The sequence below is a fragment of the Oreochromis niloticus genome, linkage group LG19, assembly GCF_001858045.2.
Source record: "Oreochromis niloticus isolate F11D_XX linkage group LG19, O_niloticus_UMD_NMBU, whole genome shotgun sequence".
Lineage (NCBI taxonomy): Eukaryota > Metazoa > Chordata > Actinopteri > Cichliformes > Cichlidae > Oreochromis > Oreochromis niloticus.
The window spans coordinates 17,948,298-17,974,843 of record NC_031983.2 but is presented as its reverse complement, the minus strand read 5'-3'; the positions used below and the strand labels follow the sequence as shown (position 1 = coordinate 17,974,843).

The 26,546-nt window shown below is 41.8% G+C and overlaps 1 protein-coding gene across 3 annotated transcripts; it reads right to left on the bottom strand.

Moving 5' to 3' along the window:
- Positions 1-1,158: 1,158 nt before the first annotated feature.
- gna11b (guanine nucleotide binding protein (G protein), alpha 11b (Gq class)) lies at positions 1,159-26,409 on the bottom strand. Of its 3 annotated transcripts, XM_005477235.4 has the most exons (8): positions 24,274-26,409; positions 13,586-13,770; positions 11,450-11,604; positions 10,032-10,160; positions 9,093-9,221; positions 6,687-6,816; positions 6,413-6,566; positions 1,159-6,071 (listed from the first exon to the last, which is right to left on the bottom strand). In XM_005477235.4, the coding sequence occupies exons 1-8, from the start codon at positions 24,407-24,409 to the stop codon at positions 5,881-5,883; spliced, it is 1,209 nt and encodes a 402-aa protein (XP_005477292.1). In that variant the 5' UTR covers positions 24,410-26,409; the 3' UTR covers positions 1,159-5,880. The 3 variants fall into 3 exon arrangements, with proteins under 3 accessions (XP_005477292.1, XP_003442958.1, XP_003442957.1); XM_003442910.4 differs by lacking the exon at positions 9,093-9,221 and having other exon boundaries at positions 5,881-6,071; positions 24,274-24,409; XM_003442909.4 differs by lacking the exon at positions 10,032-10,160 and having other exon boundaries at positions 5,881-6,071; positions 24,274-24,409.
- Between the last annotated feature and the right edge of the window lie 137 nt (positions 26,410-26,546).

Below are 26,546 nucleotides of genomic sequence, written 5' to 3'. Positions count from 1 at the left end.
GCCTTTCACTGTGCACAGACTTCCTTAATATTACGCTGAACAGCTTTTGGTATCTTACAATGAAATCAGAATATGACGTAGGAAGGTTTAAAAATGAAAAAAGAAACCACAAAGGTTTTAAAATCTAGAAAAAAGTCAATGTGGTCATTTCAATGTCCAATATAAAATGTTCATTTTAATCCTAAAGAATAAATGAAGACATCCAAACTGGGATTTCTGCTACTACGCTGTACAGGTTCCAGACTTAAATCATATAGAAAATCTGTAGAGAGAGTTGAAGCATCAAGTTGCCTTACAGCAGCTAAGAAAGCTAAAGGATTTAGAGTTTTTGCAAAGTCTCTCAGGTTTGCACATATCTCTCTCAGGTGTTTGGAAGAAGAGCTCTCACCTGACATGTGTGCAAACCTGGTGAACAGCTACAAGAAAAGTTTTACCGTGGTACTTGTCAACAAGGGTTTTTCCACCAAGTACTAAGTTATGTTTTGCTTTTTTTTCCTGAAAAAAGAAATTGTGGGCAACTAAAGCCACAACATTACTGTAACATCAGGCTGAATGATTTAACTCAGCGGTCACTGTTAGAATGTTACATTATTAGTTACATGTGACAAAGCCACTTTGCTGCCACGGTAACACACTTGCACATCATGAGGAAAATATCAATCAGCTGACCTGTCTAGGACTAGTAGTTGTGGTAAAAACACATTGCTTAAAGGCTTTTCCAAGTATGACATGTGTTTTCTCTTCTAAACCCTACATCTTAACATTGGGATGGTTTTCCTACAGGGAAAAGTCTTCAGTTGAATCAGGCTGAACATCTATCTTCTTTATCATCGTCTTCTAGGGATGCAGAGTCCCTAAAAACCTGTGACTGGTCAAAGACCCCAGGCAGGAAACCCATGTACCTATAATCCTGGGCAATAGTCTGGGTTCAAGTTTGTGCCACTCACCCTCTCACAATCCCATTTAACCTACATAGCCTTGTCTAACAAAGCCTAATATGCCCCCAAAAATTAAGTAAGGAAGAAAAACGAACCCAGGTCATGCTCTATCAGATCTCAAATAAATACTGACTACCTCGGCTTTAATCATCAACTTGACATCACCAATCAGAATTAGATTTTTATTCAACTGAAGATATAAAATCCACGCAACACATCATCAGCAAGTATAGGAACAAATTTATTTCAATTTAAAACAGATACCTTGTCATTATGTTTCTCTCTTAGAAGGCGGCAATGATCATAAGTCATGTTCATGTTTGAATGAGGATCAGGCAACAGTGGTTGAAACAAATACATGAAACACATTTAAAAAAAAAAAAAAAAAAAAAATATGGCAAGAGTTATGTAAATCAATAAATTGATAATAACCAACTGATTGAAACCCCTACGTAAAGGGCTCTGCTTCAGTGAAAACATCCAAGCCCTCACTTCCAACACAAAATAAACAGCACATGCAATTATAATTACAGTTTCTTAGAAAACAGCAGATTATCTCCTAAATCTTCGATCTTAAATACAGAATAAAGTCTTCATGTGTACTTAATCGTGGATCCTTTTAGTCTCTGGTGTGTTTTATTTAAAAAGGGGGACCATCTCGGGTGGTGGTCCTTTTGATAAATGACCACAGCGTTGGCACTTGGAGAGAGAGCCTGGCTCTAGAGAGAGTGGGGTTGGCACACTCAGTATAATACATAATTTACATTTGGTTTACATACAAAATAAAGAGCGAAAGAAAGAAAGAAAAAACAGCATTTTATACACACCACTACACAATTGACCTTCAGGTTTCAATGGAGTGAGGGAAATTAAATCAAGTGGTCCTAAAATAATAGTGTTCTGGTAATGTCTTATCATACAGAGAAAGAGGAAGAAAAAAAAACAAATCACCAAAAAAGAAAAAAAAAAAAAAAAAAAAAAAAAAAAAAAAAGGGAGGGGGAAACATTTGAGTATGCACCAACTTCACACTGATGTCCAAAAGATACGTTTGATGCCCCTTAGTCCAACAACGAGCCCACGGGAAGGGGGGCGCCACACAACCCTGATCGCCCAAATGTGGCGAAAGGAAAACCACACAGGGCCATCTTTACCATCTCTTGTTAGTCAAGGCAATGAAAGGCAATAAATAAGTGTTGTAGTGAAAACACAACCCAGTCTTTTTTGTTTTAACAAGTTAATGCTAAAGACAGGATAATTAATTATCATAACAACTGCCTTCCCCCTTTCCCGCTCATATGTTGAGACAAAAATGTGTCACAAAAATAACATGCTGTGCAACGCTGGCCTGCTAACAAGCCCACACCGACAGCCACGCGGCCCTTCGCCATGTGCCAGAGTTGAAGAGTCAAGTTTGAAATGGTTCATCACCAATAAAGTGAGCTGCACTCCACACACAGTAAATAATAACACAACTACTGATAAATACTTGGGGATTTCTACCGATTTAGTCATCCCACTTCATTTCCTCCTTAAGACAGCAGTCCAAGTAGTTGGCTGTCAACACAAAAGCAGGGTCATTTTCAGCAGACAGAAATGGCCATTAAGAACCGCACTGGTGTTTTTTTTCCTTTAAATATATATGTATATATATTAATGTTCAGACTTTATTTCACCACTTAGCACTTTTGAAGCATACCTACATTTTAAGTTGAACTACTGACTTGTGTAGCCTTTGGTTTCCGCTCATTTAAAAGAAAAAAAAAAAAGAAAAAACAAGTAACAGAGAAACTGTAAATTTCCACAGACCTCTGCTCTTGGATAGTGGATGAGGATTTCATCCCACTTCTCAGGGAATATTTAGTGTTGTCTATGTAATTACGTGATAACGCAGCCAAGTCTGACAATGCAGAAAAGTTGCCCAAGTTTATGTGCTCAAGTCCATGATTTAAGAGGTAGCTATCACACAGCAACAACTTCTACGCAAAGAAAGGCTGAATTCGGAGCAAATCAGACCCCTCTACTGGCTTCAGCTGAAAGTAATGGCTGCCTAGAAAATCAACATCCAAATGTGGACAGGTGAAAATATGCACACAAAAAAGAAAGAAAAAAAGAATTTCCTGGCTATCATCTATAGCTCAATAGCTCAAATACTCTGGAAAACACACAATACTTGTCCTGGTAGTAGTGTCTTTACTGATAAGTGTTTCTATACTGCACAGGGCATCACAGGTAACTCTGTGATACCAATGCAAACAAAACGTAGTGAAGATCAGGTTGGCCGTAGGGCCCAATACTTAAATGCATTAAGAAAACTGCTTAGTGGTGGTAAACTCTCTACGCACACAAACACCCTGCCTATACTTCTTAAAGCACATACTGCAAGTAATCTCCATTTATAAACATATTAGTATTGGATGACTTGGTTCACTGTGGTCCTGTACTCCACTCCCCACTGTCTGATGCCTTATGCACTGTGATAGCCCTTAATGAGGATGAAGGGTAAGTCACCTGTAGAAAAGGTCAAAGACACTGGAAGGAAAAAAAAAGGAAGTATATCCATACTTCACTGGCACTACTCAAGAGCCAGACCAAAAAAAACAAAAAAAAAAATCCAACTATGTTCATACTGTACATTTTCTTAGGTATTCATTACAGCACTGCATCTATAAACAGAGAAAAATATGAATTTCTTTAAAAAAAAAAAAAAAAATGTGAGGGCTCCTAAAGAAAAACAGTTTCATCATGAATGGAGATGTCATGGCAAGTACAACTGGAAATGTCTCAATAAGAAAGAGAAAGCAGAGATAAGATCCTTACTATACCAGACATTCATTTTTACAGCAGTTCAGACTCAAGTTAGGCTCCGCCAGGAGAGGAAAAACAAAAAACAAAACCCAAAAAGGAGCCTTTAAACTCAACAAAATCGAAAACAGTCAAATTATCAACACCTTCAAACCTGGTCCATAAATTATATAAATAAAAAAAAAAAATCTTTAATTACTTTTAAAATCATCTTGTCACCATACTGTGAAGATTTTTTTTTTTTTTTTTTTAAACCAGCCCTAGTTAGAATAACTCTGGAGACAGAGCTAATGCAGTAGTGAGGTGTTCTGAGGCTGGTTGGGAGTAAACCCCCCCCCTTTCTTGCTCCCTTGCCGCTTGTTTCCTAAACACCAATCAGCTGCGTGTAGTCCTATTAATCAAGTGAACAAAAATCCATAATCACAGTATCAATACTACCATAAATTCATAGGAAAAAAACCAAAAGAAAAATATGTATGCTAATACTTTTTTTTGTACGTTTGTTTTTTTTGGCCAAAGATGGTGTACCACAGAGCGTTTCTGTACAGGAGTGTTTTGTGTATATGTATTTACAAACAGATATACACAAACATTTGCAGACTTTAGTGTGTTTTCTGTGAAGGGTTCATAACCATCCCTTCCTCTAAATCACTCAACATTAAGCAATCTTTTTTTTTTTTTTTTTATAAACAAAGTGACTATACAGTTTAAAAAACAAAAAACAAATTAAGGAAAGTAAACAGAAGCACCTCCCGTTATAGGAAGTGTGTCTGATTGGACGGCTGAGTGACGTCATCAGATGTTACCGCATGGATTCTACTCGTGCCTTAGAGTGCGGGCACTGCAGCTTTTTTTTGTTTTTGTGGAATTAAGCTACTCGCAGCCCGAGCTGCAGATGTGCTCTGAACACTGATGACATCAGCTCCCCTCCGCATCCACCAATCAGAGCAGAGCCTCATTGAAAGCAGCTGTCCTCTCACCCGCTACTTAGTGTTTCATAATGGGGCATTGGGTGTGTACCAGTGGAACCAGATGCACTGACGATATTTTGGAAGATTGTTCCTGTGAATCCATATAGATAACATCTGGAGGAGGGAAGCATGTGATCAACTTAAACATAAAAAAGAAAAAGAAGATCTTAAAAGGATACCTATGTCAAGTAAATTTCTGGTTGCTTCTTTAGATTTTTTTTTGTCGTCTTGCAAAATTTTCTTACAACCACTCCATTTAATCATACTTGTTAAATACATTAAAAAGTGTTTTTTTTTTTAAAAATCTCAGCAATTAACAGATTTTGATTAGCCATCTCCTGCTCCCTGACCCCCTCCCCCCTTCATGTTTTAAGTGTTTACATATGCATTTACTTCATAATATATTTTTTTCTATTTTTTGTGATTGCGATGCTCACACTGGTGGGTACATTCATAGACGCAAGATGGAGACAGAATCCTCAGTCCCATCCCCCACCGAGTCGCTCTGAAGTATCTCTCAGGTCCTCGGATGGCGTCAGGGGATACGGCACTCTGTTAATTCCACACTGGCAGGAGCGGGGAAAGGAGACGACGGAGGATCTGCTCTCGCACCGCTGAGGGTAAACTCCGAAGGGCCAGGGGGTATGATGCCGCTATTCACCGAAACACAGATCCTCTCAAATCAATGATGCCCCCAATACACAAACACACACACACACACACACACACACACACTCACTCACACGCACACCAAAATCCCCTCCAGTCACTGTACAGCTCGTGTGAAAGGTTTGTGTGCCAGAGCCAGCAGCCGGGGCCAAATCCACACCCACACCCACAGAGCAGCTTTGGGAGGACTGACGACTAACACAGCAAGCTGCCGAGAGGAGGAGGAAGAGGCTTTGGTGAAAGAAGAGGGGCAACGTCTGCAGGTGGGAGGATCTGTGGATTCACTGTACTGGGAGGGGGAAAAAAAAAAGAAAAAAAAAAAGCCAAGGTTCTGTCGGGGGAGGGGTTGTGTGCGTGCGTGCGTGCACATCTGCGTCTGTGTGTTTGTGTATGTGAGCTGGAGTGATGTGCTGTGTAATGCATGTGGAGCTGACGGCACATTCCCAAAGAGGTGTGCATTTGTGCAGTGGGGGAGGAGATGTGCGTCGCATTTGAGCCCTCACACCAGGTTGTACTCTTTGAGATTGAGCTGTAGGATGGTGTCTTTGACAGCTGCAAACACAAAGCGGATGTTCTCAGTGTCCGTGGCACAAGTGAAGTGAGAGTAGATGATCTTGTCGCTGTCTGGGTTTAAGTCCACAAACATCTTGAGGATGAACTCCCGCGCCGCCTGTGCATCTCTCTGGGGACCTAAAATGCAGAGATGGGTGAGGATGTGCGAGTGTGCATTGTACATCAAGTCACCTTCACAACTTTGGTCCACACTAAGGAAAAGTTTCCTTAAACTGATTTGTGGATTAGCTCAGCAGACTCAAACCCAGTTTTACTAAACATCACACTGACACATATGATGCTTATCACTTTGACACTGCTATCATCCGTGTCTTTGACAGAATAACCAACACAGTGCACATCTTTAAATCCCTCATCTGAATATCAATCGAAAGCGATGACATTGTGACAAGTCTGATTTCTAGCAGGAACCAAACGCATGGGTTAATCACTCAACACAAACACGTAGATGATCTCACCATCAAACTCGGGAAAGTAGTCCACCAAGTGCGAGTAGGTGATCTTCTCCTCTAGCAGGTCTTTCTTATTAAGGAAGAGGATGACTGAGGAGTTTTGAAACCAGGGGTAGGTAATGATAGTCCTGAACAGAGCCTTACTCTCTTCCATGCGGTTCTGATGAGAATAGTGTGGAGCAGAAACAGAATGTTAATTTGGCGTCAATATTGAAGTCATCTTCAGACTAAAATATCCAAAATACTCTAAATACAAACACAAGCCGTTTGTCACACTTACCTCATTGTCCGACTCCACCAGGACCTGATCATACTCACTCAGCGCCACAAGAAACATAATGGAAGTGACATTCTCAAAGCAGTGAATCCACTTCCTCCTCTCTGACCTCTGGCCCCCTACATCTACCATCCTGATGGCAGGATGAAAGCAAAGGAGGATAAAAAGTGAAAAAAAGAAGGGGGGGGGGAAATAAATTAGCATGCAAGTTTGGGTGGCCTAGTTTATGGTAAGTGATTAATAGAACTAAAAAGAGTGCTTAGTGTTAAACAAAAGTTTAAGCTCTCAAGAGTCCTCGCACTCTAGCAAGGCTTGAGAAGCTTATTCTTACAGATTCTGCAAAGATTTTGAATCCATCAAGACGTATTTAGTGAAATCATACAAGTGTAAATCTTGCATATTCTATGAATTACTAATATACAACTTAATAACCTGGCCTTTTCAACAAAATACACTTTTGTTTCATTCCATTTTGTGTAACAGAAGAAGTCTGTATCTCACTGGAGTACATCTCCCTTAAACATTTTCTGCATATGACCTACATAAAAGATTCAGCCTTTCATCCAGGGACCCATCGAAGCATATTTTCACTGTCATTTAAGAGACATCAGAAATAGGCCCAACATTATTCTGGGTCCTGACCATTTGTTAAAAAGATAGTCCTATTAACTTCATTTTAAAGTTGCTGAAACAAGAACCCTGATGGATTCAACATCTTTGAAATACTTTCAAGTGTCTCAGTGTACAGATCTCTCTATACAGGAAAAAAACCACACACACAGACACACAAATGTGGAGCGTGCATGTGTTTTTGTTGTGTGCGAGTCATGCACGCCACCAGGTAAGCTTTCCATTTAAGACAGACACTAGAAACAGGAAGGAACTTAGGAAGTTGTGTTACTTTCACTGTTTGCTAAATGCCTAAATTACAAACATGAACCAAAGAAACTACTAAACCAGTCATTTCAGTTATATCCAAGAAATTGTTGCCTCCTCAGTATTGCTAACCCCACCCAGTATGTAACAGGTATTATAGACTGCACTAATATGCACAGGTGGGTGTACAGCTGAATACTAACTGTGTGTTCAGTAGTCTCATATAGCTAGTAGCGTATTGTGGCATATTCACCTGAAACTCTTTATGGCCCTAGCAACAGTTAAGTGTTTTAGCCGATAACAGATCAGTCTGTACTTCTGTTTGTGTGTCATGTTGAAAATAGAAGCTCATAACACATTTTTCACTACTACAAAGCTTTCTCACCCTTCCCCAGTGTGTGCGATAGAGTAAAACATAACAGTTGTAAATGCTTTGAAGCACAGTTAAAGACAAAAAGGACACCAGAGAGACATAAGACAAAGGATAAAACAAGAGCTGGGGAGGGGGACGTGACAGAGGACAGGCAGAGGACGGGAGGCAGAGCCGAGAGCGTGTTGGAAGCAAAGATATGGAAGGCAAATTACAAAAAAAAATAATAAATTTGCATTTCAGTTTGATTTCAGCACATGTGCTGGCAGTAGGTAAGCCAAAAAAAAAAAGAAAAGAAAAAAAAAAAGTCTGAAGCCAGTCATAGGCATGGGTTTAATCTTGACTCTAAATGCTAACAGATACTCTGAGTCCTCATGTGGTTTCAGGTTTCTTGAGCTTCTCCTTGACAAGGTCAGCCTTCACTCATCTGGGACTGTAGGTCCCAGTTTCATTAAGCCTCTTTGTGACAATTGATTGAACTAAATCTTTGAAATCAAGAACATTTGCCTGATGAAACAGCAGATAAATGACATCTCTCCATTTTATATCCAAGTATTTTCAAGCACCTCTGGATGCACAGGTACTTGCCTTCAGAGCAGTTGTACAAATAAGCTTAAAGTCACAGCTCACTGGTGCCCCCTGGTGGTGGCCCAGTCCACAGTGGTCCACAGAGACCCAGGGCCAATATAGGCCCTGCAGGACCTGCTGCCCAAAATAACATTCCTCCACCGCGGAGAGGACGACCTCGTTTCTTCTGCCAGCCGGAGAGGAAAGGAGGAGAGGAAGAGGAATAGAGGAGGTGACCCATTTACAGAGACCGGGCACCAAAATGTAGGACTTTGTGTTCATTAGGGGACTGTGATTTGTGTGCGTGTGACTGTTGTTCATAGCGCCAGGTAGGTATGTTACAATGGGAGACTGTAAAAAGATGATAACTTCTACTTTTTAATGATTGAAGAGAGTATTGGATGGGATACAGACAAAGAACCCGCATGGATAAATCAAAAGTATTGAGTTATTTTCAGTCATTGTGAGGAAAAAATAGATGGTTTATTTGGGACTTGGGGGAGAAGAAAAATAAAAAATAAAAATAAAACATCAAATGAGTTAATGACGTCACGACAAAACATGAATGGACGCAGCCAAAACAGCCGTCTTTCTACCTGAAAATGATGCTTTGCAAGTCGAAGGGGTACTCTATGATTCCTGTAGTGGGGATGCGCACCCTGAGTACATCCTGCTGTGTGGGAAGATAGTTGGGATCTGAAATACGATCCAGATCCGAAAGATAACTACAAACGAGCCAGTCAGGAAAAAGGAATATAAAAAAAAAAAGAGGGAGGGAGGGGAGAGACAGGAAAACAGTTATATAAAGCGTGGCAGGCAATTACCGCAACACCACAGCCATTCCAGGAAAGTGTGGATCAGTCCTGTTGAAGAAGACTCACAGAAAAGGCCGCATCACAGAAACAAAAAGGTGTTAGTGCCACTGCTCCACCAACACTATTCCCAGAGCTTTGACATTAGCCGTTTATCTTTAACTGACCATGGACACTGAGGTCAAGACATTTGTGGAATATGGTGGTGCAGACAGTGTAGGTGGCGTCAGTGACAGCAGCAGTGACTTTAGCAGCGGAAACAGCAGCACCTGTATCAGATAAACAAGGATCGGACAAGTCTGACATCAAGGACAACTGGAAACATATTCCCCTTTGTTTCTTTAAAGGTTAAATTCTTCTGCCTTTCAATGTGCATCCAATTGTCTAATATTCCATGACAAATTCCTGGAGGATCTTTGACATCTCTGCCTAATCCTTCTTTATCTGTACTTTGTTGCTGCTCCCCACACGCTTCAGTGCAACATGTCTGGCCTTAGGTTCTCCTTTTCCCCTTGGGGCCAGAACTAGAAGACGATGCTACACACAAACCACTGATAGCCTCATAGGACAAAGCAATCTACTCATAATAGTATCCTTTGTCCCAGCTTTAATCTTTTTTTGTAAATAAATGATTCTGAGCTACTTCTTTTACACTGACAGTCATCAGTGGTTTGTGTCCTCTAGTCATGGTGACGCTGCAGTCCCGGTGCCTTGAGGGGGTACCTGAAGATGACGTTCTCCAGGTCAAACGGGTACTCTATTATACCCGTGGTGGGAACACGGACCCTCAGTACATCTTGCTGGGTGGGAACATAACCCTCCGCAGTCACACGGTCTATATCACTAAGGTAACTGGAGATATACACGAACAGTGTGGATAACACTGAACTGAAGACATCATTCAATGATTTACTTGCATTTCATTCTGTCATATGCATGCTTAGACAAATACAAACCTTACACATTTGATGTCAAACTGCAAACGCATCTGCATGCACACAAATTTGACCTGCAGTACAGAGCAAGCACAACCAGGGGGCACTAAAGAATGAGCCTTTGGCTTTGCACCCTGGAGTCATGTATTGTGACACAAAGGGTGTACATGTTATCAAGTTCTTTTTGAAAAAAAAAAAACAAAACCCACAATTACTAGCAGTGCATCTTTTGTCTAAAGACAAATAGCACTGTTTCTAGCCAATCTGGGCACAGAAATTGGAAGCTACTGTAAGACTTACTTTAGTGTGTTCTCACTGATGACTGCATGTAGCTCAAGCTCAGGGTGAAATAAGGGGCACCATAGTGGTTTCAGTGTATCTGTTTATTCTTATTTAGTTGGATGGGACAATGAAATCAGTCTCTCTCCAATAACAAGTCTTTTTTCTCTTACAACTAATTACACTAATATCAATTAAAAAGCCAAATAGGGCCATTTTCATGAGAGATTGTTAAATAAACAGGTGATTTTTATCATTTGTCAGCCAATTTTTCAAGTGGACAAAAGGCTAATGTGCTGCTCTGTCCAGCATATACACCGAAACCCACACAGAACCTGACACCAACCCCACACACATCCAACCACACCTTAATTGCTCTGAAAATTAGCATCTTGACCTCTGAAGACAACTGTGTCCCTGCTACACACAAAGTGTCAGTTCCCCCCCCCAAATCATGAAATATATATTTTTAAACTTACGTCAGGCTGAACCTAGCTTCGCAGAGAGAAACAATGACCTTGAATTTGGTGAAACGACACTTTATATTGCAGCTGCTCAGTCTCACATTAATTAAGCACAGGCACACCCGCATCATATTTCTCGTTTCATGGTTGATCTCATTTCATTTTCACATGAGATGAGACCAACAGAACATTTGTAATGCAGGTTTGGGAACAGATTTTTATTTCTTTTATTTTTCATTTTTTTTAAAAAAAAAAAAACATGCATCAGTCATTGACTACACTTCTTAAATTATAGTAATTTACACAAGGCCAAAAATATAATGAAATTGTTAAATAGGCAAAAGTGACAAATATTCCCAAACCAGCATTACAGACAAAAATTACACACAGCTCATAAATAACATTCTGAAACATTACACAGATACCATGACCATCGTCTCCAAAGCGAGGTGAAAAGACGTACTATTTTGTGGAGTCAGAGAGCTGGTATTCTCTGCGGCGGTCGTAGGCCTCCTGGATTCCTGGGTCAGCCCACAGGCTTTTAATAGCTGTGATGTATGGTTGCTCAAAACTATTGATCTTCTCAATGTCCACCTCCTTCACAAGCATAGCATTAGCCTGGGAAGACAAAAGGTGAGGTAAGTAACAAGAGATCTGACATGCATGGCCACAACACAGCAAACAGAAATATATATCTATGTTTTTTAAAAACTATGAGAATTATCCAGTCATTTCAGTTTTCAGCTGTAGACTTTTGATATTTCTGCAAATAGCAGATTTTCTCCACTGTCTGTTTAGACCGAGCATCCGATCCCAACCACCCACCTATTCTACTTTTTCCAAAGATAATGTTTCTGCTAGACAAACTAAATGCATCACTTCTTGCGTGCCAGAAGTTCTTTCTCAGAAAGATTTTAAAACAAACACAGTTGGTCTAACTCTGAGAAAGAAAATGGCATCTGCACTGAGGATGTCATCCAAAAAAAAAATGAAAAAGAAAAAAAAAAGTACTACACTGCTTCAGTTTCACTTTTGACAAACTAATAAGTTTTTATTCCTGACCCATCCCTATGAACGAAAGCAATATAAATAAATCTGTACTAGTCGATTTCTTACTGAATCCAGACAATCTTACAAAATCCTCATTGCACAGAGGCATGGAAGCTCTTTTAATATAATAAAAGTTAACAGGAGAAAGCCACATTAGTCCTTACTAGAGATGGACCGATCCGATATTACGTATCGGTATCGGTCCGATACTGACGTAAATTACTGGATCGGATATCGGTGAGAAATTAAAAATGTAATCCGATACATTAAATATTAAAAAAAAACACCTCACAAAACTTGCGACAGGGTGTAACTCGGCTCATAACCGTAGCATGTCGGAGCAGTATGCCTCACTGATAGAGCGGCTGTGTGTATTTGTAGCCTCACTACCAAACCAGCATTTCATCTTTCATCAAAGTTATCCCAGAGAGAAGTAAAGCAAGTGTGTAAGTTCATCTCTGAATGTTTGTAAAGCGTTCCCATGTTAAGCTTAACAACCGATATATGGAGCGACTGCCTCTCTCTCTCCCTCACCTTCCTGCCGCTACTTCAATCTTGAAACTGCTTAACGATCAGCTGATCGGCTTTTCTGTCGCGAGTCTGTCTCTCTTCTTTGTTTTTGGCCCACTTTGCACCAGAAAGAGGAAACCAGCGGCTGAACAACAGCAGCACGTTTAAACTTGATAAGCTGCTGTTAGAATTTTTATTTAATATTACTTTCTACACCAGGATCCTTTTAGCTGACGGCTGGTAACTGTGCAGGGGCGGATCTAGCAAAGTTTAGCCAGGGGGGCCGATAGGGCATGAACAGGGAAAAGGGGGCACAAAGACATACTTTTCTTTCTTATTCTCATTTAAAATGTCTAGCTTTTAATAAATAATTATCTGAATCTTACACCCAAAGTTTTAATCTGATGTAAAATGTATAGAAGTCCATTTCTGTATATAGTAACTGTTAAGTCTAATATACCCTAGTAAGCTATAGTACTTTTTCCTTTGGGAAGGTACCATCTGTGCAGTCTGCAATTCTGTTGAAGAAAGATGTTGAATCTATTTAATTATTCTTGAAAAATAATTTAATTCTGTGCATTTTTTTTCACCCTGCATCAAATTAAAGTTGATTACATCGATTAAGCATCATGAGGTGGAGGGTGGGGGGGTGGTTCCCTATTGTTTTTTGCTGGGAGTTTACAACCCTATTAGTTAGGTTGCTTAATATTTCTGCTAAGTACTCTTTAAAATACCAGAATAGGGAGGATGGAGCAGGTTTAAGTTTATTAGATTGATCAGTGTTGCTGAACTATAAAATATTTTGGGTGCAGTGTATTTTTTTTACATACAGGTATAACAGAATAGCTTTAGTGTTATTGTTTATTTAAACTTGAGTATGAACTTATACAAAATGCAGCAAGATATTAAAAAAACAGTTTTATTGATTAAAAAACACACTATATCGGATTCATATCGGTATCGGCAGATATCCAAATTTATGATATCGGTATCGGTATCGGACATAAAAAAGTGGTATCGTGCCATCTCTAGTCCTTACCCGGTTGTCTTCATATTTGTAGGGGATCTTGAGGTTCTCAGTGGCGCGGATCATGGACTGCATGGAGGTGAAGATGTTTTGGTAAACAAGTCGAATGAAGCCTCTTTTATCTTCATCAGAGTATCCAGCTCCATGGATGATCCTCATCTGCTTGATGAAGGTGCTCTTGCCACTTTCTCCTGTACCTGAGCACAAAGACACAGGATCATAGTTACAGTGTGGGTAACACCTGCAGTTCAAACCTTCTATTCGTGAGGGTCCCCAATCAAAGCAAAATTGCAACAGTAAACGGACCGAGGCTCGATCAAGACAAAGTAAAAGATGAAATGGGATTAGTTTGAACTTTAGATCATGCAAAGCTACTCTAGTATAGTCCAAAAATGGCAACACCAAACTGGTAAAGAGCACAATAAGAGAAAGTCCCACATGTGTCAAGGAAACAAAAGTCTTAGCTTTCCTTTTCATTCTCTACCTCTGACTGAACACAAATTCAATCATACCTGAACATAAGATATCCAAAACTGACAGCTCAACTATTTATTTGAAGATAGCCGATGGCAGGTAAGGATAATGAGCCGATGCCAATGCTCCGCCAATAAATTTGTGCAGCGGAAGTTGATAAGTCTCTGTGGACTTTGAGAAAACATTCAACTGTGTCCCTTAAGGTGTCCTGTGGGAGTATGGGTACTTGCTTGTAGTTAGCAACCAATTGCTCCATGTTCATCAGTCCTAAGAGTCTGGTTCACATTGGTACGTCTACTGCTGACGCCATGCTTCTCAGCCAGAAAAAGGGTGGACCACCCAATCTAAACTCGAAATGAATTTCTTACCCAAGTGGAAGAATTCAAGTATCTTAGGCTCGTGTGTAAGAGTGAGGACTGTGGAGCGGGACACTAACTGATGTATTGCTATAGTATCAGCCGTGATATGTAAGTGGTGCCGATCTACTATGGTGAAGAGAGAGCTGAGCACGGACATGAAGTTGCCAATTTACAGATCAACCTATGTTCCCACCCTCACCAATTACTATCAGCTCGCAGATACGAGTGGCAGAAATCAGCTTCCTCCAAAGAGTATCTCTGCTCTCCCTTTGAGACTTGTTGAGGAGCTTGATTGTTGGGAAGGAGCACAGATTAAAGCTGCTAATCCTCCACATTGACATGAGCCAGGTAAGGGGATGCCTGATGGGCACTTCCTTAGGTGAGGTAAGGTCCTATCAGGAAACGGCCCGGGGGTAGACCCAGGACACATTAGAGCTCGCTGCTGGGTACGAGAGCTTGTAAATTACTCATCACAGTACTACTACTTTGTCTACATTCATACAAACGTGGCAGACAAGAAATGACCCATAGTACAGGGGGAAAAAAAAAAAAAAAAAATACAAAAAAAAAAAAAGGCTCCACAAAAACCAAATCCACTTGACAAGATGTTATGGTTTTCTCTTCATGTGTCATCACCACAGCAATGAGCTACCAGTGTGTTACACACAGAAAGCCGCAAACATTTTAATAGTAAAAAACAACAAGAAGAGGAAATATATTGTGAATAAAATTGCATCTGCTGTCACTGAGGTGTTAATCTATATCACTACCCAGTCCTATTCAATGCCACTGAACTGTTCCATTTTCATATTGAAAATCAGACCCCTCATTTCTGCCAAGACCCTGAGCCGAACCTATAACATGAACACAGACATGCTGCAGTCCGTTTTTCTATTTAGTTACGCGACATTTGAGGTAATTAATAGGATAGACAATGTTTTTCTCAAAATTATATTAATACGGGATGCTCATACAAGTCCTTAGTCAACTTGTTATAAAATCTCTTGACTGACATTCCAAGCTGATTAACTAAACTCGTTAGGGGTGCACATATGTCAAAGCTTCTTTGTCCAGTGTCAGGAAGTTGCTCCACAGTTTGGCAAGTAAACAATTCAAAAAATATTTCTAGGGAAAAAAAAAAAAAAGGGGGGGGGGGGAGGGATGAGTGAGGGAAATATGAGCTAATTTAATGAAGACGATTAAGACAGCTTGCCCTACTATATCCAGCATCTAACAGTGAACTGCCTCTGACAACGACCCCTGCTGTCATCTTTTGGCAAAGGGCGAAACTCACTCAGTGATTCTTTCCTGCCCTCCTGATTCCATATTAGGAAGTAAAACTATTACAATATTTCAAACATCATAACAGCCCAAGATAAAATGTACATTTTGATACCAATACATCCCTGATTTCACCGTCAGAGTCGCATACTCCTCATTCAGTTAAAGAAAATAAAAACAACAGCACTTTAAACCTTTGTATATACCGAAATAAAACCCCACTCGATTGGTGGTCTGTTAGGCCTAACCTACATTTCACAATAGCCCTCTAAGGTCTGCATACTGCCTAAAAACGTTACCCTCAGGCCATGAAAATAAATAAATATTAAAAACAAACAGGCTGATGGCATTTCAGTTCTCAGTGATATCAAACAGGATCCAGCACATCCATGATATCTGAAGAACTGAGAGGGAAAGACGAGGTGGGAAAAAATACAAAAAAAATAAATAAAAAATACACACATAGGCTACACTCATCTCACCACCACCTACATTCAAGGTTTTTGAAGAGCAGCCATATTTCCGTTACCATAGCAACCCCTCCTCTGTCTCCCTCTTTTTTCGTTCCTGTGTTTTTTTTTTTCTTCTTCTTCTTTTTTAAACCCCTCCCATCCGCCCCTTCTCTCTCCTCTCTTTCGTAGCAGACAGTAAATATAACTGCGAGCCCCTCAGGCTCGCTCTGTACTCTTCATATTTTGGTTCACCGCAGAGAAGAAGGGCCTCGGTTAAGCAGAACATTTGGGATGGGCGGGAGAGGGGGTATGGTCTGAGGGTCAGGGGGTTCTGACACCTTAGGACAGTGAAAGGGATGTACTGTCAATGGAGAAGAAACAGCTTAATCTCAAAAACATATTTTTTATAGCTGAACTCTTTATCCATAAGGGGAAAATGACTCCCCTCCATCCAACAAAATGTCCAATTTAGGATAACAGACTAGACAGGCTTTATAGTTCAGTGTTTTTTTTAAAGAAAAAAGCACCATCTTCATTTCTCCTGGATGAATCAATGCACTGCAGTGAAGGCTACACGCTGGTCGGCCTAACAAAAGAAGTCAAACACAGAGAGCGTTTTCTTTGCAACAGGGCTGCAGTGGCAGTGACTGCAGACTGGCTCACCGAAGGAGCAAGAAGATCACTCTCCAGCCTAATGTCTGATTTATTTCTCGTGACCCCATCACAAGATCTCCCTCCGCTGTGTTCCCTTAACTATCATGTCCCTCTTTTCCCCAGACAACACACTACGAGCCTCTGTCCTCGCTTTTTCCTCCCCAAAAATTGTACCAGTGCCAGCCACAGCCATTTCCATGCCCTCACCAACTCTTCCCCGCCAATACGCCCCCACCCCTCGCTCCCCTCATAACCTCCCCGAGGCAAGAAATATGCCTCGCCATTCTCATTCCTCTCTGTCAAGAATTTTGGATATTCATAACTAGAATCCATCCATTCTTTTTTGGTAATGACCTAGAAAAAGGAGGTCACCTTTTAATAGCTCGCGCACACACACACACACACACACACACACACACACACACACACACACACATACACACATACACACATACACACAGCTCTCTTCTAGGTACTGTGAGAGAGAGCGAAAAAGAAAGAGTGGAGATTGTGTCCCAGCGCAACAGTGCAAGGTACACTACACAGCCCACACACCAACACTACTCTCTTCGCAGAACTGATGAGCTTTGTTCCAAAAAACCAAAGTCTCACTCGAGGGTAACCCGATGACAATAAGCACACAACAAAAACTTGCTCTGAACACCCAAATTACAAAGAGGTGCTGAAATGCTAACAGTACGCAAGCAGTACAGCTCCCCATCAACTAAAAAGGCAGCAAGCACTACACCTGTATATTCCATTGCCAGGATAGCTTTCATAAGCCTTTACATAATGCAACTGATGTCAGCTTGTGACACAACCCCTGATAGACTTGACACACTGCTGTCTTGGTGCAGCAGTTTCGGTTGAGCCCCGGCTGCCACGCTGTCTATTAGGTTATAAGCGTGTGCGCGTGCACACATACACACAGGCATTGCTTTGTTTACACAGTCTGCTCATCTTATAAATCTCCCATCCTGCTTCAAACGCAGCCGCCACAGGGCCTTGTTCACAAGCGTGCCCATTTCTGCTAAACCCGACCTCCCCATGCAAAACAAAGAAAAACGAGTCGCTGCTTTCGATGAACAGGAAGTCACCAGCATTGCTGTAAATTTGCATGCAAATACACACACCGAAATATAACTGTCCACTGCTATGAACAGCGCTGGTTTATGGGTTTATGAACGGTCCTTTCAGTCAGCACGTGGCAATCAAATCTCAGCACGGAGAAACCGTCTGCATAAACACAGCCAAGGTTAAAATACTGACAAAACTGCCATCGTGTAGGCATTATAAGTTTTTGTCAGCACCTGGGAAAATTTAAAAAAAAAAAATGAGAAGGCTAAGCAAAAATGTAGCGAGGGTCTTAAGCTTTCACATATTCATCTTGGAAATTGGCCTCTTTCAGGCGTACAAAGGAAAGGGACTGAGCCAAGGCAGCCTGGAGCTATGCAACACACACACCACCTGCCTAACCAACTGTGGACACACACACACACACACACACACACACACACACACACACACACACACACAGATCCTGTGGTCAACCTCAAGGCATGGATGTTACCTCCACTGTGATGTCCCATTTATACCCCCTTTCCCTGCAAAGACTTCGAAAAAGGACACAGCAAGGAGGGCCATTTCTCCCTGTCACATATATGGCCGCTTGCTCTGTGTCCATTGTGCTGCTTTCCGTCAGAATCTCGGCATAACTCTACGGCTTTGAGCCGATGCCTCTGCATCTGCTGAGTGCTCCACGTACGTGGGTGTCGGAGCTGTAAATCGAACATGCATGCTATAGCAAGCGCTGCACATAATACACACACAGTCTCACGCGTCTTCATCTCACCACCTTAGGATGGCCTTGTCTGTTTACCAGTGTGTATGCAATGAGTGTTGAGTGGCAGAGTGGGAGTGGGTGAGCAACAAAAATGGAAGGAAAAAGAAAAAAAAAACAAAACACTTGCTCGACAAAAGATTCAACACTTTGCAGCAGTATTTTTTTTTTTTTTTTTTTTAAATCTACAACACACAGTGTGCTCAGCTGCTCCAACTAAAACCAGCCAAATCCTTGATATTGATATCGTTTCTTAAGCCGTGGTTCTTATTTTAGGGAATCTCATCACAGACAGAGAGAGAACATCGCTCTGTCCACACATGGGCAGTAAACGTATGCCACGGCTATTTGCTACAATTATTTAACAAATCCACTTTATGCAGAGCGTAAGCATGGCGCAGCCTTCCAAATCCAACTCGAAACAGAAAATTGAAGTGACAGAAGTTGAAACGGTGCGATGAGGGAGAAGTGTGGGCTTTACTGTACGCGGCAGCTGGTGGGAGTAAACAGGAATGAACATGCCACTCTGTCACCACAGAGAGGACTGAAGATGTTGGCAGAGAACAGAAAGGCAGGCTACGTACCCGTCCTGTCTGGGGACTGGGGGGGGAAGCAAGCAGTATGTGGGACAGCCTCCATCTAGCCTCAAACCTCTAGAGAACCTGCCATGACCCTCTTTTAAGAACGCTCGTGTGTGTGTGTGTACTTTCATCTGCGTGCTAGAGAGCAAAATGTGTAAAAGACACAGTGTCATAGAGCGAGACAAGGAACGTGTGCAAGGCTGGCTGAGAAAACGGTGAAAGGAGACACTATCCAAGTTTGATGATGGTGAATTTGTGCATGCGTACGTCTCTGTGATATAAATGACATTAAAAGATTTAAACTGGGCATCCTAACCAGGCAGGAGACAGAAAGGTGCTAAATTATACAAAACATAATATGTAGCCTGACATAGGGCTGCTCAATTAATCGAATTTTAATCTAGATTATGATCTGGGTTTTCAACGATCATTAAAAATGACTCCGCCGATTATTAGCACTTCCCTCGTGCTTTACTCTCGCGCTGCTCCGTGTGGCAAATCGAGCGCACCTCTCTGCGTTTCGAACACGCGTCACAACAATTAAGAGGACCCGAGGGAAGCTCGGAAAGCTAAGCAGAAGTTATTTGGAGAGGAGAGGATAATGGCTGCTGAAGAAAGAATGCCGTTGGTTGAAAAGAGAGGTAAAACGACTTCAGTGGTGTGGAAACATTATGGGTTCGCGGAGTCAGACGTGGATCAAATATTGTGCAGTATTTTGAAGTTCACTAAACATAGATGTTTACATTTTTCATTTATTTTTTATATTGCAAACATTTCCACTGTAATCAGTATTTGCACACTATTTTATATTATTTTTTGACAATCTTTAAAGCCATTATTCAATACATTGTTACTGTTAAATAAATATCGTCAAATAATCGAGATCTCAATTTCAGTGAAAATAATCGTGATGATCATTTTTGCCATAATCGAGCAGCCCTAGCCTGACATATACTGCCTCATCAACTCATCCCACGGCAGTTTTCTGAGACCTGGCCGTGAACCTTTTCTAAAAGGCATCACGTAAACAAGACAGAAAAAATAATGAATGAAATGAAGTCTGGGCGGAGACCTCTTTATCCTCATATCTGTCTTCTTTACACATCCACAGAAAATATGATGAAAAACACTGAAAATAACAGAAAATGTTTTGTCAAGTACAGTTTGGGGTCCCCCCACAGAATGTACGAGGCTTTAAAGATGTTTAGCGAGAACTGAATCTTTTTTCTTGCAAGTAGATGCGTCAGTCTTGCAGGCGATGAGATAAAATGAAGAACTGTCAGAGAGAACAGATTACCAATTGTCACATTTTAAGGGTTTTTAATCGTGCATATTAGTTTATCTTACATCTCTGTGGAACATTAATCGCCTAAATATGGTAAAGAGATTTTTCTAAACTCTCAGACATGCAGAGCACGTCTCACGTCGACCTTCATATTTAAAAAGCGTTAGATCTGACCATGATAAAGGGGATTTGAGGAAAAGCTGCAGAACTTCACATTCACTGGCATTAAAAAAAAAAAAAACCCTGAAAAACTTCATGCACGCACGCACACACACACAGACACATCCATCTAGGAATCCCTATTGCCATATATGATCAAAATAAGATGCCTTGGCAGGAGAAGTAAGGTCAGCAATAAATGTGAGCCTAACCCTTGATCCCCTTCCTGGTTCAATCACACTGCTCATCTAAAAAGGATGCCTTAACCTGGTATAACAAGAAGTACTGCTGACACAGGCAAGAACAAAGAAATCACTGAGTACTTGGCAAATGACTTAAACAATGCCTGGAATGACATGCCGTAGAGAGGTCCACAACTTTTTGGTGTCAGAGTTAACTTTAGCCCCAGACGGACTTGATTTATTTTTAAGGATGTTTTTCACTAATCAGGCACATACACAAATGCCAACTGACAGCCTTACTGGGAGTTTGAACTCTGGAAAAAATCCTGGAAAAGCACTTTAGGAAACCTTAAAATGTTTAACCTAACAGCTCACTTTACTGACCGTTTGCTTGCTCCAGCAGTTCATTTACCCGATGCAGCAAAAGCCACAGCTCTTAGTTCACTTTGTTTTGACCAAGTAGAGGCAAACCATTGGTCTGTGGAGCAGGAAGCTGTCAGTATGGCCTGATATGGCACTCAGCAACAGGCAGCCACACTGTGGGTACTGCTGCAGCCCTGGCAGAGCGGTTATTCTCCGAGTTAGCAGTTTAACAATGTTAACATTTAACATTTACCCTCCCTGTATTCTTAGAGTGGAAACTTTGTGCTTGGGTCTGGTGTAAGATGTAACCAAACCACATAACTGTTCTGGCACATACACCCTGGCCATGTAGCAAATCCTGCCAGTAAGCGAGAGTGGCACAGAAGGAGGGTGGACCTTCATTAGTGAGAGGAAAATCTACGCTGTTACGGGAATGCAATATGCAGCTACAGTAACATCAATCTCGAGTTAAAACAATTACAAGCCTTTATCAATCTGCATTCTGTGGTTCCAGATCTACAACAAACATGAGAAGCTGCTGCAGTGGTTAGCACAGTTGCCTCACAGCAAGAAGGTCCCGAGTTCAATTCCAGGCTGGGGACTTTCTGAGTAGAGTTCTTTTTGCATGTTCTCCCTGGTTACTCCACAGACATGCATGGGGCTAGGTTAATTGGTGATTAGCCAGTTATTATCAACTAAATTAGCTGTAGGTGTGAATGTGAGCAATCGTTCATCCCTCGCCCTGTGACAGAGTGGTGACCTGTCTGGGGTGCCTCTCACGCTATGACAGCTGGGATACGCTCCAGCCCCACTGCGATTCTGAATTGGATAAGTGGGAGAAAATGGACTGATGGATGGACGGAAGGAAGACCTTACTGGTAACAGAATCATCTTAGACTTCTAGGCAGGCAAAAATCAATTTTAAGATTGGGCTTTAGGACGGTAATTTGCCAAGTATTTGCCGTTTCTTATGTCGGGCTGCATTTCATTGTCAGTAAGCTGGAGTTTTCTTGCACGCAAGCACAATTCATCCACATTTTATTCTGGTAAAGAGTCTGCTACTTTGTTTTACAGCATATCTACTAATTTCATGTGTAATGCTGCAGGAGTCCGCAGTTGCACATTATATATTAAAGCTAAAGCTGTGCACACTGAGCCGTGGGGTAGAAGATCAACTGACATGTTGCACACATCCCGTGTGTGCTGAAATCCAGGGTAGCCAATTACAAAAAACAAAACAAAAAAAACAAAAAAACAAGAAGGGAAAAAACTTCTCAATCATGTGAGATGGTGCTCAATATCATTCCACCTCTCCTGTGCAGTTTCTTGGCAAAAATTCCCCAGACTGTTCCCAAAGGTCAGGGCAGGGCTTTGCCACAGCAGGTTCCTGCGATCAGTATGTACAAGCTTGTAAATGAGTGCAGACTGTAAGGTGCCTTATAAAAAAAAAATTAAATAAATAAATAAATGCAGCCATTTTGAAATGCAATGGTTAAATGTTCAAAAACGGAGACCGTCTCCGTCCTCCACTGAGGTGTGGAGAGGTGGAGATCGCACGGAGTGTCGTGGGCTGAGAATTATGCCAGGGGATAATAGGAGTCAGTGACACCTTAAAAAGTCTGAGCCGCAGATGTGTTTAACCAAGCCTATTAAAACCTGGACTAATCCTGCCTTACACGTCCTTATCCAGCCATCCACTGACAGCTTTAGCTTGCACAGGACAGTCCACTTACAGCGTGACTGGTTTCAGTTTGCGCTTGCTTTCAGTCCTTCAGACTGACGCACCCATAAAAGTTTGTTTAAAAGACTGCCGTTGGAATCAGCTCGATTAATCCAGCCCATCACCGCTGATCAGGCATGAGTAGCAAACGCCCCTTCTCACCTGCTCACCTTGGCAGCCAGGTAGAAGAGCGTGCAGCAAAGACGAAGATGTACAACACACAGCAAACTATGTCCCATCAATGGCCTACTTTACCTAGTTGAGGTACTCACCAGGGAAATAAAAAGGAGACACACATGTCAAATAACCAGGGCTGCTTTTAGTGAGCGTGAAATGGGAGCAAACGTTTTGAAACTAAGGATGCAACCTAGATAATTCCAATTGTCCTAAAAAGGGAGATTCTTTTATCACCCCCCTCCCCAAGCTCTCACACCATGCATTAGTTCAAGTAACCATGGAGGGAAGGGGGTGGGTCACATAATGGACAAGAAGTTAGTCTGTTATAATATGGTAGGTAAGCAAGTACATTCGAGAAAGCACAGTCCACTGTTCCCTTTTGTGTCCACAGAACTATGAATCAATGCAGTACAGAGCAACTTATTCAACAGCAGCTCCCACCTGCCCACACACTTGCTATAAAAATAGCTAACCTACTCAGCTAGACTCCAGGATGAGGGGGCCAGCCCCTCAGTATCCTTGTCCTCTGCAAGTGTAGATTTGTGACACTAGTTACTCACTAAATAATAACAGAAATGTAGCAATGAATGAGTGGGCACCATACAAGGTCTAGCTGAGGGATCTGAAGGGTCTTCCAGTTGTACAAATGTTATGCAACCTTTTGAAACCAACTCAAAGCCCCCCTCCTCCCCCCGATTAAATCAAGTGGCCATCTTCACAGTTAACCAGCGCCTGCTGACAAACGACAGTAGCGGTTTTGCAGCTGGGAGATGAATCAGACCGTCATAACTTAACATGTGGTCGCCTGCAAACGGTGACATCTTCGCAACTTCGATGCCAAATGAGCCTGTTGTCTGCACGCCAATGCAAAAGCCACTCTCACACACACACACACGAATAAAGAGACGGATCCGCTGGTTAGGCATGCCATGCAAATTCGCACCTGCACACGCCAGATAGCCAAATCCAACGCAAGTTGCAAAAACAAGCCCCGCATTTCGGAAAATCATGCCATAACGTTTACTCATAATCACACCGGGCTTCCAGCTAGCAACCTTAACTAGCAGCATATCTGCTAGCATCGCCAAGAAGGCCCAAGGAGGTTGGCTGTCCACATAAACGACACAAACATGGCTATTAAAAAGGGCGTTTGGGATTTAGCATGCTACATACCGAGCAGCAGTAATTTCAGCTCTCTCCTGGAGTCTCGCTTGTCTCGGCGGAGTTGTTTGTCAATTTCTGCATTGATTCGTTTCGACTCCTTCGCCTCTTCGCTCAGGCAGCAAGCCATCATGGACTCCAGAGTCATCCCCTCTGGTTTTTGGCAGCCCGGTTCAGGCGGGACCTAACGAACACTTGCCCACGGTTTCAGCTTCTCCCGAACCTCGGTTTCCTCGCTTCTGTCTCTAGCGAGGAGGAGGGAGGTGGTGGTGGTGGTAGTAGTGTCGGACCGGACGAGTGGATGGATGGATAGGACTGGGGGAGGGGGTGGGGGGGAGACTAGCCAAGGGGCCTCGCTGTCAAGTTGTCCCCCCGGCCGAGAGCAACTGCGACTTCAACCGGGCGATCTCGGCAAATCACGGGAGATTCGGACAGGGAGGAGGGAGCCAGCAGACGGTGGGGCCTCCCCGAGATGCTCTCAGCCTGCACGCCTCTTAATACAGCTAATATTAAAATGACTCCAGCTGCCACAGATTAGCCACTTAATACCCGTTTATATCATTAACCCCTTGTGTGTCACTGGGAGATCCAATTCTACCTTCTTTAATTTAATCTTCTCAATCCGCTAAAAGTGGTTTAAGACCGCAGAGTCGCCACATCCGAACCCGTAACAGCTGATATCTGTGCACTCTCCCCAACGTTAGATAAGCCCGTTTATGCTGTAAAAGTAAAGACCCCTTGTCAGCAAGCTAATATTAGAGTGGTAATCTATGTTGCACTATCCACACCGCAGCACTGCGCCTGTTTTCCGAGTAACTACATCAGCTAACGCTGGCTAAATTAGACGTAACGGCTACGGAGGCTGCCCTGCTAGCCCGCTAGCTCACTAAACAGCGCCTCGGCTAAAATGTGTCAACCCGCAGTGATTGAAGCAGCAGGCTGCTGGTTGAAGGAATTTGACTGCCTAGCTAGCTATAACTACACAGCAGCCTATTACATCTTGGCTCATTTTGACGATAAAATAAAAGGCTACGACAACGGCCGAAAACAAATCTGAAAACGCGTGCCGAGCCGGCGGCTTTTGCTAGAAATATATTCACTTCAAGCAGAAGGCTTTCGGCTCGCTCGTCGCTGGAACTAGGTGGGCACACAACAGGATGATGCCAAGCGAGGAGGAGGATACAGTAGTGTTGACTGACAAACGGCGGATTTCACCAAACAGGTTCGTGGCAGACCAATTGAATGAACGAGGCGGGTCTCTGGGTGGGCTCAAGTTAGATCCATGATATATGCAGGCTAAACCTAAAAAGCATGACCAGATAAAAGCTGGTTTTTTTATTGTGTCCAAGTCCGAGCACCTGTTGCATATATGCTATCTCCAGCTTAATAATATGTTAGAATATATAGGAACGCATAAATATGTAGGCACTCCTTATCCTTCCATCAATAACCTGCAGAGAATTGGAAGCGAGCGTCAAGTGTGCTGGAATAACAGCGGCATCTAGTGGCCTTATAGTAGAATTGCACGTATCGCCTGTTAAAACTGTTCATTCATTCACTGAGCCCATGAAGCAAATGAGGACACTTGGCATTCATAAATGGGCCATTCTGCAATTGGAGGACAATTTCTGTCCCACCCATGAATTTCAAAGTAACCTCTGTACAAAATACTAAAACACGCATTTGTTGTGTAAATTAAACATGTCCCGAGACAGGTGTAGAAAAGGGGTTCCAAAATATTATTTAAAATACAAAATATCTCCAGGGAAACCTTCAAAAACTATCATTTGTCTCTCGTCACAACTTCTTGACAACCAAATTGCATGTCAAATACAACAATTAACATTAGTTATAAATCCACCTTTTCTTTTTGACTATCTATTGCACATTTGAGATAAATATATATCTATCTATATCTATATGTATAGATAGATAGATATAGATATACACAGGAGTTTCTTGTTACCATAAAAAAATAAAAGGAACCCATTCACCAAATTGCATCATAAATAAAATGTAATGCTTAGAAATGCTTGCTTTGCCTCTGCCTTTTATAAGATTGTTGCCAACACACAGTATGGGAAATGTGAAATTTTAAGGCTAATCTGGTAGACGGATTTAAAGCTGAACACTGATAAAGACTCTTGGAAAAGCATGGTCTCTAGTGTGGGTGGGCTCACAAGAAGAGCTCAGGGAAAACTGACATGTTATAAGATACTTCACTGTTTTTCAGTTTAATTTTGTTCGGTTATCTGTACTGTTCTCTTTGAAGAACAGTTTGAAGA